The sequence below is a fragment of the Anguilla anguilla genome, chromosome 13, assembly GCF_013347855.1.
Source record: "Anguilla anguilla isolate fAngAng1 chromosome 13, fAngAng1.pri, whole genome shotgun sequence".
NCBI lineage: Eukaryota > Metazoa > Chordata > Actinopteri > Anguilliformes > Anguillidae > Anguilla > Anguilla anguilla.
This window is the reverse complement of record NC_049213.1, coordinates 33,520,277-33,534,454: the sequence shown is the minus strand read 5'-3', so window position 1 is coordinate 33,534,454 and position 14,178 is coordinate 33,520,277. Positions and strand designations below refer to the sequence as shown.

General features: G+C 42.1%; 1 protein-coding gene across 7 annotated transcripts; it reads right to left on the bottom strand.

The window, feature by feature from the left end:
- Positions 1-2,358: 2,358 nt before the first annotated feature.
- LOC118210971 (potassium voltage-gated channel subfamily C member 4-like) lies at positions 2,359-13,616 on the bottom strand. 7 transcript variants are annotated; one of them, XM_035387520.1, is made up of 4 exons: positions 13,330-13,581; positions 5,855-6,410; positions 4,602-5,475; positions 2,359-3,991 (listed from the first exon to the last, which is right to left on the bottom strand). In XM_035387520.1, the coding sequence occupies exons 2-3, from the start codon at positions 6,347-6,349 to the stop codon at positions 4,603-4,605; spliced, it is 1,368 nt and encodes a 455-aa protein (XP_035243411.1). In that variant the 5' UTR covers positions 6,350-6,410; positions 13,330-13,581; the 3' UTR covers positions 2,359-3,991; position 4,602. The 7 variants fall into 7 exon arrangements, with proteins under 7 accessions (XP_035243411.1, XP_035243414.1, XP_035243413.1 ...); XM_035387523.1 differs by lacking the exon at positions 13,330-13,581 and adding an exon at positions 12,790-12,810; XM_035387522.1 differs by lacking the exon at positions 13,330-13,581 and adding an exon at positions 8,510-8,825.
- Positions 13,617-14,178: the final 562 nt, after the last annotated feature.

The following is a 14,178-nucleotide window of genomic DNA, read 5'->3' as shown; positions in this document are numbered from 1 at the left end:
GCCACAAATATACAGCAGTTTCTATTGTGGAAGAATCTAGAATTTCTTTGCTTCTGCTCTACATGTCAAACCAAAGACAGACATTCCGTCGTAATATGTTAAAAAACTAACATGGCTGCTTACTTCCCCTTTACACTCACTCCCAATCACGTTCTATTTCAGACAGCATACAAGACTGTTCTCTGCTGCCGGGAAGTACACGTATCAAGCACAGGTATACACTAAAGCAGGGGTCAGCAACTCACGGTCCTCGAGGACAGAGAACTGCTGGTTTTCCACCCTCCCTTTGCCTGGGAGTCAGGTGTGAAGACCGTCTGGCCAATCAGTAGAACTAATTACCCGGAAAAGAAAACCAGGGCTGGATTTGGATTCGAGGGCCAGAGTTGATGATCCCTGCACTAAAGGCTTAGTCATACCCAAAAATGGTATGTCTGCAACAGATTTTGAGTTTTGAGCGTGACTTTGTAAGACCACCTGAAGCTCAGAAAGGAGGACGCAACAGACACAGGTAATTTCTTTGTACGTTTCCTCTCCATGCTGCATGAACAAATTCACTTGACTTGTCTCCAAAACAGAGTGCGATCAATTTACCCGGACACTACTACACCCAACAGGAGGGCAAAACCTTTCCCACTTAAAATCAGGCTCAACTTCGCTCTTCAGCGGTGATTGACAATAACAGACAATTTTGTTGGTCACAGCACTCAGACGCACGCACACACACACACACACACAGACACACATGCGCACGCACACACACGCACACACACACACACACACACACACAGACACACACACACACACACGCGCAGTAACCGTAGAATGTAACAGTAGAATGTAAACGAGTGCACATACATATCCAAGACCCCAAGAGAACAGCTGCCATGCGTTTTTTTTTTTACATTCCAAGATTCCATCCACCCCCATTCCTTCCCAAGGGGTGAGTCGCCTCACTCCTCCACCAGATGTTGGGGTCTGTCCTTCATTTCCTGTGCACCATGAATGCACAGGAATCAAAAAAAAAAAAAAAAAGTTATGCTCCAGCTAAGCTCCATTCTAATTTCAGTATTAAAATGAGAAGTGAGAATGAGAAGAGGAATCAAAGTTGACAGGCCATTGAACCCCTTGACAAATGCATCTTTCAAGGGGAACGGGGTGTTCTTTTTGGGGGAAGGAAAACCGAACTCAATGCACTGTGCTTTCAATTATCAGTGATTGTTGGCTTGACTTGATCTTTGGAGGGAACATGTATGGCCCCAATTAATTTTGCAAGATGCTGAATTTTAAGACCTCAGTTGAGGCTCCAGTTGTTACACTACTTCCCAGGGCTAAAGGAATAACACATTAAAGCAGACTGCCACAGAATTGCTTGATTTGCTTCTTAACATAGCCAACACAAGTTCCAACCATTACGCAGCCGATTTACACCGTTTACACCATGTATAATCACTCAAGGGCAAACTGACATTTACAAAACAGGGCAGCAGTGTGGAAATGAAGTGAAACATTATCGCTTACTGTTAAATATTTATGAAACATTTCTACTTACTGTTAAATATTTGTGTTCCTTTCCTTTTTTCATGCGCCAAGTAAAACCCTATATTCGAGGAGCTAACTCACACATTCCCATTGGGGAGGTATTTCCTGCCACATTTTTGAGTTTTTTTCTCTTTTTTCTGTTTCTCTTTTGCTTGTTTTTTGGGGGTTCATGCCCCCTAGTTCTTGCCCCGTTTTCCTTCTGTTACTCTGTTAAGGATCTTTGTGACTGTAAAAAAGGCAGCATTGTACAAACACAAATTTACTTTATTGATTTGATGACAAAAAGCACGGAATTCCTTTTTTTGTGGGAATTCCGGGATGTACCCCATGTTTCTCAGAGAGAATGCGTATCAAATGAGAGGCATTTCCTGGCCTCCTCTCAAATTCCTCCATGGGTTAAACCCTGGAACTGTTGCTATAGAAACCGAGGACAATGGAACAAGGCTATGGACTGTAGAGGAGTTCCAAGAGTTAAACACTCTCGTTATTTCCAGTTCTAAACACAGAGCCATGAACAGCTGCATTGTTACAATGGAGCATCTCTCCTCCCCACACTGTCAATGGGAAAAGATCGCTGCAGGGTCTCACGCACAGAATTAACAACTTAAAAACAAAAACTGGACAATGGCCCGTTTCAGAGTTGCATCTTTGCTCCTTAAAGCCTCTTCTATCTGCAGCTGTTCAGCGTGAAAAATCAAGCTAAAGCAGTTGACGCATCCACCCACACTTTGTGTGTTTTTATCCACTTAATCCAAAATTGTCTGGCAAAATATTTTAGAAATACACCAGACTAAAGGAAAACAGACCCAAGTAATAAAAGAAAATGAAATGCTAGTGCAATCCAGTTTTTATTAAGGATGCAAAAAATAAGTTAGAAAAAGAATGCATTAACATTCAGATAACAGATTATCTCGAACACCCAAACCCATTGGCAGATAAACATGTTTAGCCAGCAGAAAACGTCCAAGGTGCCTGAGGGACTGTAATAATCGACAATCTTGTTTGTGTAAAGCTAACTGTTGATGTCCACTTGTCAACAGGTGAGAGACCTATTAACTGTCAAATACAATGCCCATGCTTGCCATCCACGTATATGTTCTCACTGTGCTAAAACAGCACGCTAACCCCCACAATGAAACTGATGTGGTAACAGAAACCTCCTTTTGAACTGTTAAGAGTGTCAGACCTTGTTGCAATTGTCTCACAGGTCCAGGAACTTCATGCCTCCCGATCAATGATCCAGGATCAGTTAGCGCAATTCTATGTTGTTTTTCTATGCTGGTTTTTGGTGCCAGACAGCACTGCCTGGCAGTTCCTCTCCTCCATTCATTTAGCAGACGCTTTTATCAAAAGTGACGTACTAAAGTGCATTTCATGGTCATGGACAACTACAAATTGCATGAATGCTGTTGAATGCTGAAATTGCAGACCAGGGGGTGGGATTTTAGCCGGGGATTGCAGTCGTGGACTGGGGATGGGGGAGATTCTAGAGTCTATCTGAGCAAGTACCTTTACCTTTAAGGTACCTAGTACGCTTAAGGGCACCCTGTTGAAAACCTAATATGGAAATTGGAAATCAGTATGGACTTAATATTAATATGGAAATTGCTCAATGCCTTGCTCATTTGATATAAAACAGAAAGAAATAGAAAAATATGATAGAAAAATCTGATCATAAGTTATAAAACTGTCCAGCAACCTTCACACTCAGGTTAAATGAGCCAGTTGTACCTACATTTGTAAAGTAAAAAAAACTCTGAAGAGCATGGTTCACAATTTCAGACAAAATGGACCCAATAACCAATGCATTAGCAAATAAAGATTCTAATGTTACTAAGCGTATCGTCAAACAAATCAATCTTCATTTGTTGTTTATTTACTTGAGAGAAATTCCAATGACTGTCACAATATGGTAATTATTAAAAATGATAAATTCAGAGATAGTTACATAGATGATAGCATAATTGAGGTTAAACAACAGTAATTATGTGTTAGTGCTACATTGTAAGAGTTCATTTGCAATCAAAAGAGTTTCATTTTGGTTAGTTATTATCAAACAGTATATAAACAGATGACACGTAAATACATTATAACTCCTTATAGTAGTATATCTGAACCCCATTGCTGATTTAATTATAATGAAATTAAAATAATGATTACGATTAAAATAATGAGTACTGTTAATTTGCACTGTACAATGTGTAGTGGGTTACACTGTTCGAAGCATGTGACTTTCAGCCTGAATCAGGTAACAGTGCAAAACACTTGCATCGTCACCGGTTTTTGTGATATAGTGGTGCAGTCATGGTGGTATTCAGGACTCCGAATGGCAGCCTCTTCCAGGGTTTTACAGCGCAGAAGACTTTACCATCACACCTAGAGCAACCCACCAGGAGCAATCCTACCAGGAGGAATCATCATACTTTTCCCTGTCATGATGAGTATGGCACCTCTGTCATTTTTAGCACAAAGAGAGAAAGATAAAGAGAGAGAGAGATAGAGAAGGGGAGGGAGAGAGAGAGAGAGAGAGAGAGAGAGAGATGAACACATAACACTACAGTATGTTTCTTGCTGGTGTTTCAGTGTTGAAATCCTTCATTTAAGTCACTAATTGGCTTAAGAATCAGCCCTCCAGGAGCGTGAACCAAACCCATAGAAACCCCCCCCCCCCCCCCATCTTTTGTATACTTACAATATGTTTTTTCATGTTTCATGGTTTTTTTGGGGGGGGGGGGGGGGGAAGGAGATCTGTATGACAGAGGTTTTCAATAGCTGGGTTCTGTGCCTTCTCACCCTTCACGATTTACTCTATAAAAAGCCCCAGACTAATGTTAAGGTCAGCTTGTATAATAAACCATAGAAGATATGGATTCTGTAAAGAGCGTGAAGGGATAAGGTATTTAACACACTTACTACGAGTAACGTGTTTGAAAGGACTTCATGCACAATAAACATGTGCCATTTTATTTTCTGAACCAAGTTCTCCATTAATCTGTCTTCTTATCATCCACTATAACATGACACTATGACATGGGCTTCAGAAAAAAGATTCAGGGTCCTACCTTAGTGGATTGATTCAGTCACCAGAGGGCAGCCAGAACCCTGGGTGTGATACAAGTCACCGGAGGTTGAGGCCACTGGAACATTTAGGTCAGGGTTGTACCTCCTCTTCGTTGACAGTTTACGTTTAGCTGTAACCAACTCGTGGTATATCCGGAAGTTGTTCACCAAGGCAGGAACAGGCAGGGCGAGGGTCAGCACACCCGTCACAGCACACAGGCCTCCAACTACCTTGCCAGGCCAAGTTATTGGAATGATGTCGCCGTAGCCAAGGGTAGTCATGGATATCACTGCCCACCAGGCACTACCGGAAATATCATGGACATTCATGTCTACAGTGTCCAAAAGGCTCTCGGCATAGAAGAATAAGGAGCCAAACATGAATGAGGCCACCCCCAGGAAAGCGGAGATGATGAAGAAGTAGCCGAGGCTGGCCCGCAGAGTGTGTCTCAGGACCTGCACACACACGACGTCTCGCATCAGTCTGAACACCCGCAGAAGGCGGAGGAAGCGCACCGCTCGCACCATTCCCAGAATGCACCTGATGCTGCTGGGGAGGAACTCGGGCCTCACTTCAAGGTAGAAAGGAAGGACGGCCACAAAGTCGACGATGTTGAGCGGATTGCTGACGAAGAGCAGCTTGACCGGGCAGCAGACGACGCGAACCAGGAACTCAAAGGTGAACCAAGCCACGCAAACAGCTTCCACCACGAAAAACACTTTAGAAGGCACGGGTTCCACTGTGTCGTTCTCCATGATGTAGTCAGCTGTCACCGCCACATGGACCACCTGGAATTCATGGAAAAACGGATGCGTACCTGCACAGGTGTTGATGATGGAGACCAGGATGAAGATGAGGGATATGACAGCAATGACCTAAAGGAAACAACACCATCAGTGCACAGTGAAAACAAGGAGCTCCCTACAGCTGCACTAACCTGTGCTATATGTATATAATGTACAGTGCTCATCACAATAACATTTATCACATTAATTAAATGCTGTTTGTATAGTTCCAAATATCTACAACTGTGGGGTGTTCTAATACATATTACTCACTTACATCATACATCCTTGACACCCTGAAACTAGCCCACCTGTTATCCTGAAAAATCTAGAGGTCCTGCTCAGATTCTGCACAGGTGAGTGAAACCTTTAAAATTCCCATATATGCTATCAATTATGCAGTTACCTAAAACTTTTTAGTTCCCCCCAAAATTCTCCAGATAGAGAAAAAAATGGAGAAAGAGAGCACCTCTGCAGCCTTGGATGAGTATGGATCATCAAAAAGGGCCCATATCTTTGACCTCCGTGAAGCCTCCCTGCATTCAGGGCCGAGCAGGAGGAGGTTGTGTCCGTCCTGTTGCTCGTGATCGGACGGTCCCAGTTTGCGGAGGGTTTCAATTCTGTCTCTGTGGGAACAGTAAGACACCCAACAGCAGGCCTCCATGCCCGCGTCATTGATCCCCCAGAAGGCCAGCTCCTTCTCGAACAGGCAGCCACAAACCATGGGCGGGCAATGGAGACTTCCGGTCCTGTAGTAGTTTAGTATGTAGGTAAACATACCTGGGTCTCGGTCGTAGAAAAACTCGCCGATTGAACCAGGTTCCGCGTCATCGCCATCTGAGAGAGATTCCGCTAAGCGGGCCAACCGGGTGCCGGGCCAGGTCTTAAGGCAGCTCTTATAGGTTTCGTGCCGCACGCCACCAACATTGATGACTATCTTTTCACTGTCCTCTCTCTTGGCCATCTCTTCCTTCAGATCAATTTTCAATGGAGGTTTTGTTTCCACACCTTGGTCGTCCACACGGCTAAAAGTAAATGATTCAGTGAACAATTTTAATGTTCTGAACCTCCAATCCAAGACATCGATACAGAAAAATAATTTTGGCATCTACTATCAAAATTTGCTTTGAAATAAGTTATTCTAAAGATGTAAGGAAGTAGTCACAACAAACAATAACATGCAGTAACACCACAGTAAACCCCAGCACGCACTGCCATGGAATAACAGCTGAATTTAAACAGAGATAATAGCTTTTAGTTGTGATAATTCAAATTTTAGCAATGTAAAAAACATAAATCCCTTAAGTATATTCTTATATAAACTTATTTTCAGCGAGGGGGGTCCGTGGAATGCTTAAGTATTAAGAACATTTGGAAGTAGTCACAACAAACAATAACATGCAGTAACACCACAGTAAACCCCAGCACGCACTGCCATGGAATAACAGCTGAATTTAAACAGAGATAATAGCTTTTAGTTGTGATAATTCAAATTTTAGCAATGTAAAAAACATAAATCCCTTAAGTATATTCTTATATAAACTTATTTTCAGCGAGGGGGGTCCGTGGAATGCTTAAGTATTAAGAACATTTGGAACGTCTCAGCCAAGTGCTAATCGTGGACGCCCGTCACAAAATGTTCATGGCCTTAGTCGAACTTCCAAACGACTTTCCATTCACGCACTACGTATTTTAGTTTTTACAGTGACAAAAAAGTAGTGTAGCATAACCATATTCAGACAACAGTTCTACTCGCTAGTCATGAGCAGAAGACCCGACCGGGGGTGAAAACATAAAAGGTTACATACATCAGGGTATTCGCATGTGTGTAATAATTAAATAATTTAGGAGTGAAAATACGGCGAGGTTGTAAGAACATCAGTATCTGGATCAAATCGCGGACCGCTGTAACGAAATGTTCTTGGCATGCGTCGAACTAACAAACGTGTTTACAAATCCACGTGCAACGTGTGTTGTTATTTACTGTGAAAACTTTGGAGAAACATAACGAAGAGGCATATATACGTGAAGCAGCTGACCTTAACGTAGATTATTATAATTTTACTCGCTAACAAGTAAACAGATGAGCCGGTTGGTACCAATTCATGTTTAAATCTAAAACATGTATTATTCATATTACGATTCTAGCTGCAGTCCGCCTCTAAAAGAAGTGGGCTGCCACGCATCTTCTTCTGTAGGCTATTTACTAATCAGTTTGGCAACAAAATGAATCGTTGAATCTCACCTTAGTGCAGACAGGAGACCACCCAACTTCGTTCTGAAAACAATGTGGCGTCAAAAGTGGGTCCGACTGAACGTTTGGATTTCAATTACTCATTGAATAGGCAATGTTATTTTTCTTCCTTTTTGGGTTCAGGGTCTGGTAATGTACACCGAAACGCGGAATTTCAAACTGACGTCGTGATGAAAACTTCGCTCTTGAACGCTATTACAATGAAGAGTACGGACTCTGGGGTTCTGAGTGCAAGCTGCACAAACCGAGGTGAAGTTGGTTTTAAGTTTAATATTCAACTGACATTCGGACACCCAGTCTCACCGACCCTTTCCCCCTTTGTCCCGGGGTTTTGAGACACAATGCAACGGTCTTTACAACGTTGGATATTCAGACATTTAGACAGATATTCACACACCCAGTCTCGTATCGTCTTATTTCCCCGACTCTTCCCTATTTTCCGCTTAGTCAATGGAAGTGGTTAGGGGCCGTCAACAAATTACAGGTTACAAATTCTTTCCATTTCAATAGTTCCTAGACAAAAGGACCTAGAAACTTCAAAACCACTTTAAATTGTTAGAAACAGAATGCATCAACATTCAGATAACAGATTATCCTGAACATCCAAACCCATTGGCAGATAAACGTGTTTAGCCAGCAGAAAATGTCCAAGTTGCCTGAGGGACTATAATGATCGACAACCTTGTTTGTGTAAAGCTAACTGTTGATGTCCACTTGTCAACAGGTGAGAGACCTATTAACTGTCAAATACAATGCCCATGCTTGCCATCCACGTATATGTTCTCACTGTGCTAAAACAGCACGCTAACCCCCACAATGAAACTGATGTGGTAACAGAAACCTCCTTTTGAACTGTTAAGAGTGTCAGACCTTGTTGCAATTGTTTCACAGGTCCAGGAACTTCATGCCTCCCGATCAATGATCCAGGATCAGTTAGCACAATTCTATGTTGTTTTTCTATGCTGGTTTTTGGTGCCAGACAGCACTGCCTGGCAGTTCCTCTCCTCCGTTTATTTAGCAGACGCTTTTATCCAAAGCGACGTACAAAAGTGCATTTCATGGTCATGGACAACGGACAACTACAAATTGCATGAATGCTGTTGAATGCTGAGATTGCAGACCGGGGGGTGGGGTTTTAACCGGGGATTGCAATCGTGGACTGGGGATGGGGGAGATTCTAGAGTCTATATCTGAGCAAGTACCTTTAACTTTAAGGTACCTAGTACCTTTAAGGACCCCCTGTTGAAAACCTAATATGGAAATTGGAAATCAGCATGGACTTAATATTAATATGGAAATTGCTCAATGCCTGGGTTGCCCATTTGATATAAAACAGAAAGAAATAGACAAATATGATAGAAAAAACTGATCATAAGTTATAAAACTGTTTTTAAAAGTTCAGCAACCTTCGCACTCAGGTTAAAGGAGCCAGTTGTACCTACATTTATAAAGTAATAAAAACTCTGAAGAGCATGGTTCACAATTTCAGACAAAATGGACCCAATAACCAATGCATTAACAAATAAAGATTCTAATGTTACTAAGCGTATCATCAAGCACATCAATCTTCATTTGTTGTTTTTATTTACTTGAGAAATTCCAATGATTGTCAAAATACAGTAATTATTAAAAATGATAAATTCAGAGATAGTTACATAGATGATAGCATAATTGAGGTTAAACGTCAGTAATTATGTGTTAGTGCTACATTGTAAGAGTTCATTTGCAATCAAAAGAGCTTCATTTTGGTTAGTTATTATCAAACAGTATATAAACAGATGACACGTAAATACATTATAACTCCTTATAGTAGTATATCTGTACCCCATTGCTGATTTAATTATAATGAAATTAAAATAATGATTACGATTAAAATAATGAGTACTGTTAATTTGCACTGTACAATGTGTAGTGGGTTACACTGTTCGAAGCATGTGACTTTCAGCCTGAATCAGGTAACAGTGCAAAACTCTTGCATCGTCACCGGTTTTTGTGATATAGTGGTGCAGTCATGGTGGTATTCAGGACTCCGAATGGCAGCCTCTTCCAGGGTTTTACAGCGCAGAAGACTTTACCTTCACACCTAGAGCAACCCACCAGGAGCAATCCTACCAGGAGGAATCATCACACTTTTCACTGTCATGATGAGTATGGCACCTCTGTCATTTTTAGCACAAAGAGAGAAAGATAAAGAGAGAGAGAGATAGAGAAGGGGAGAGAGAGAGAGAGAGAGAGAGAGAGAGAGAGAGAGAGAGATGAACACATAACACTACAGTATGTTTCTTGCTGGTGTTTCAGTGTTGAAATCCTTCATTTAAGTCACTAATTGGCTGAAGATTCAGCCCTCCAGGAGCGTGAACCAAACCCATAGAAACGCCCCCCCCCCCAACTTTTGTATACTCACAATATGTTTTTTCATGTTTCATGGTTTTTTTTGGGGGGGGGGGGGGGAGGAGATCTGTATGACAGAGGTTTTCAATAGCTGGGTTCTGTGCCTTCTCACCCTTCACGATTAACTCTATAAAAAGCCCCAGACTAATGTTAAGGTCAGCTTGTATAATAAATCACAGAAGATATGGATTCTGTACAGAGCATGAAGGGATAAGGTATTTAACACACTTACTATGAGTAACGTGTTTGAAAGGACTTCATGCACAATAAACATGTGCCATTTTATTTTCTGAACCAAGTTCTCCATTAATCTGTCTTCTTATCGTCCACTATAACATGGCACTATGACATGAGCTTCAGAAAAAAGATTCAGGGTCCTACCTTAGTGGATCGATTCAGTCACCAGTGGGCAGCCAGAAGCCTGGATGTGATACAAGTTCCCGGAGGTTGAGGCCACTGGAACATTTAGGTCAGAGTTGTACCTCCTCTTCATTGACAGTTTACGTTTAGCTGTAACCAACTCGTGGTATATCCTGAAGTTGTTCACCAAGGCAGGAACAGGCAGGGCGAGGGTCAGTACACCCGTCACAGCACACAGGCCTCCAACTACCATGCCAGGCCAAGTTACTGGATACATGTCGCCGTAGCCAATGGTGGTCATGGATATCACTGCCCACCAGGCACAATAAAGAATATTACGGTAATAGCTTTCTTTAATGTCCAAAAGGCTCTCGGCATAGAAGAATAAGGAGCCAAACATGAATGAGGTCACTGCCAGGAAAGCGGAGATGATGAAGAAGTAGCCGAGGCTGGCCCGCAGAGTGTGTCTCAGGACCTGCACACACACGACGTCTGGCATCATTCTGAACAGCCGCAGAAGGCGGAGGAAACGCACCGCTCGCACCATTCCCAGAATGCACCTGATGCTGCTGGGGAGGAACTCGGGCCTCACTTCAAGGTAGAAAGGAAGGACGGCCACAAAGTCGACGATGTTGAGCGGATTGCTGACGAAGAGCAGCTTGACCGGGCAGCAGACGACGCGAACCAGGAACTCAAAGGTGAACCAAGCCACGCAAACAGCTTCCACCACGAAAAACACTTTAGAAGGCGCGGGTTCCACTGTGTCGTTCTTCATGATGTAGTCAGCTGTCACCGCCACATGGACCACCTGGAATTCGTGGAAAAACTGATATATACCTACACAGGTGTTGATGATGGAGACCAGGATGAAGATGAGGGATATGACAGCAATGACCTAAAGGAAACAACATCATCAGTGCACAGTGAAAACCCTACAGCTGCACTAACCTGTGCTATATGTATATAATGTACAGTGCTCATCACAATAACATTTATCACATTAATTAAATGCTGTTTGTATAGCTCCAAATATCTACAACTGTGGGGTGTTCTAATATGTATTACTCACTTACATCATACATCCTTGACACCCTGAAACTAGCCCACCTGTTATCCTGAAAAATCTAGAGGTCCTGCTCAGATTCTGCACAGGTGAATGAAACCTTTAAAATTCCCATATATGCTATAAATTATGCAGTCACCTAACACTTTTTAGTTTCCCCAAAACTTCTCCAGGTAGAGAAAAAAATGGAGAAAGAGAGCACCTCTGCAGCCTTGGATGAGTATGGATCATCAAAAAGGGCCCATATCTTTGACCTCCGTGAAGCCTCCCTGCATTCAGGGCCGAGCAGGAGGAGGTTGTGTCCGTCCTGTTGCTCGGGATCGGACGGTCCCAGTTTCCGGAGGGTTTCAATTCTGTCTCTGTGGGAACAGTAAGACACCCAACAGCAGGCCTCCATGCCCGTGTCATTGATCCCCCAGAAGGCCATCTCCTTCTCGAACAGGCAGCCACAAACCATGGGCGGGCAATGGAGACTTCCGGTCCTGTAGTAGTTTAGTATGTAGGTAAACATACCTGGGTCTCGGTCGTAGAAAAACTCGCCGATTGAACCAGGTTCCGCGTCATCGCCATCTGAGAGAGATTCGGCTAAGAGGGCCAACCGGGTGCCGGGCCAGGTCTTAAGGCAGCTCTTATAGGTTTCGTGCCGCACGCCACCAACATTGATGACTATCTTTTCACTGTCCTCTCTCTTGGCCATCTCTTCCTTCAGATCAATTTTCAATGGAGGCTTTGTTTCCACACCTTGGTCGTCCACACGGCTAAAAGAAAATGATTCAGTGAACAAATTTAATGTTCTGAACCTCCAATCCAAGACATTAATACAGAAAAAATAATTTTCTACTATCAAAATTTGCTTTGAAATAATAAGTTATTCTAAAGATGTAAGGAAGTAGTCACAACCAACAATAACATGCAGTAACACCACAGTAAACCCCAGCACGCACTGCCATGGAATAACAGCTGAATTTAAACAGAGATAATAGCTTTTAGTTGTAATAATTCAAATTTTTTGCAATGTAAAAAACATAAATCCCTTAAGTATATTCTTATATAAACTTATTTTCAGTGAGGGGGGTCCGTGGAGTGCTGAAGTATTAAGAACATTTGGAACCTCTCAGGCAAGTGCTAATCGTGGACGCCTGTCACAAAATGTTCATGGTCTTAGTCGAACTTCCAAACGACTTTCCATTCACGCACTACGGATTTTAGTATATTTAGTGACAAAAAAGTTGTGTAGCATAACCATATTCAGATAACATAACAGAACATAACAGTTCTACTCGCTAGTCATGAGCAGAAGACCCGACTGGGGGTGAAAACATAAAAGGTTACATACATCGGTGTATTCGCATCTGTGTAATAATGAAATCATTTAGGAGTGAAAATACGGCGAGGTTGTAAGAACATCAGTATCTGGATCAAATCGTGGACCGCTGTAACTAAATGTTCTTGGCATGCGTCGAACTAACAAACGTGTTTACAAATCCACGTGCAACGTGTGTTGTTATTTACTGTGAAAACTTTGGAGAAACATAACGAAGAGGCATATATACGTGAAGCAGCTGACCTTAACGTATGTTATTATAATTTTACTCGCTAACAAGTAAATCTAAAACATGTATTATTCATATTACGATTCTAGCTGCAGTCCGCCTCTAAAAGAAGTGGGCTACCACGCATCGTCTTTATACGAAAGAGGATTAGGATTAGAGGATGTGAAAAAATTTTTCTGAGATAAAAGTCAGAATTCTAACTTTAAAGTCAGAATTCTGAGATTAAAGTCACAACTCAAAAAAAAAAAAAATTCACGTGGCCCTAATCCTCTTCCGTATCTTTACTAATAAGTTCGGCAACAAAATATATCGTTGAATCTCACCTTATTGCAGACAGGAGACTATCCAACTTCGTTCTGAAAACAATGTGGCGTCAAAAGTAGGTCCGACTGAATGTGTAATTACTCATTGAATATTTTTCTTCCTTTTTTGGGTTCAGGGTCTGGTAATGTACAAAGAAACGCGGAATTGCAAAAGTGATGAAAACTTTGCTCTTGAACGCGATTACAATGAAGAGTCCGGACTCTGGGGTTCTGCGCGCAAGCTGCACAAGGAACATAATACCCCTGAGAGGCATACAGCCCCTATTACGTAACGATCTCATACAATTTTCCCCGACCGTGAAGAATGCCTTAGGATACTTGTTCACATTTTGAACAGATGTGGCTCCTGGGTAAATCTATCGTTGTTTCCGTCGCAGCGCTTTCAACACGAGCAATATCGGAAGCGCTATCCTAAATTTTCTTCAGGCACGTTCAAAATTTAGAATACAGAAATACATTATGTTAACCCCAGGCCTAAAACTATAAGAACAAACAGTGCCGTCCAAAAGTATGGTAACAGTAGTGATATGTGTTATTTTTGTTGTATACTTAAGGCATTTGGATGTGATATCAAAAGATGAGCAAGAGGCAAAAGTACAGACAATCAGCTGGTCGCATACTCAGAAGCCATTTCTTTTCTACCATCTCCCCCTGTCTCAACACAAGCATACAGTTTATCACCTAGTTTGGCTAATGGGTGATATGGGTGTTTTGCAACTTTTTTTCATTAAATAAATGAAATAATAATTTCAGAATGTGTTTGCTGCTTACTCAGGTTCCCTTTGCCTAATATTACTACAGTAATAGAGGAAATCAGGAAGGGGCAAATACTTTTTCACGCCACTGCAC

What these genes read in the sequence shown, in the direction of transcription:
- LOC118210971 (XM_035387526.1), bottom strand. Translation starts at nt 12,150, where the DNA reads ATGGCCAAGAGAGAGGACAGTGAAAAGATAGTCATCAATGTTGGTGGC. An exon ending in ACTCATCCAAGGCTGCAGAG is followed by an intron (nt 11,286 to 11,655) that starts GTGCTCTCTTTC and finishes TGTTTCCTTTAG; the next exon opens with GTCATTGCTGTCATATCCCT.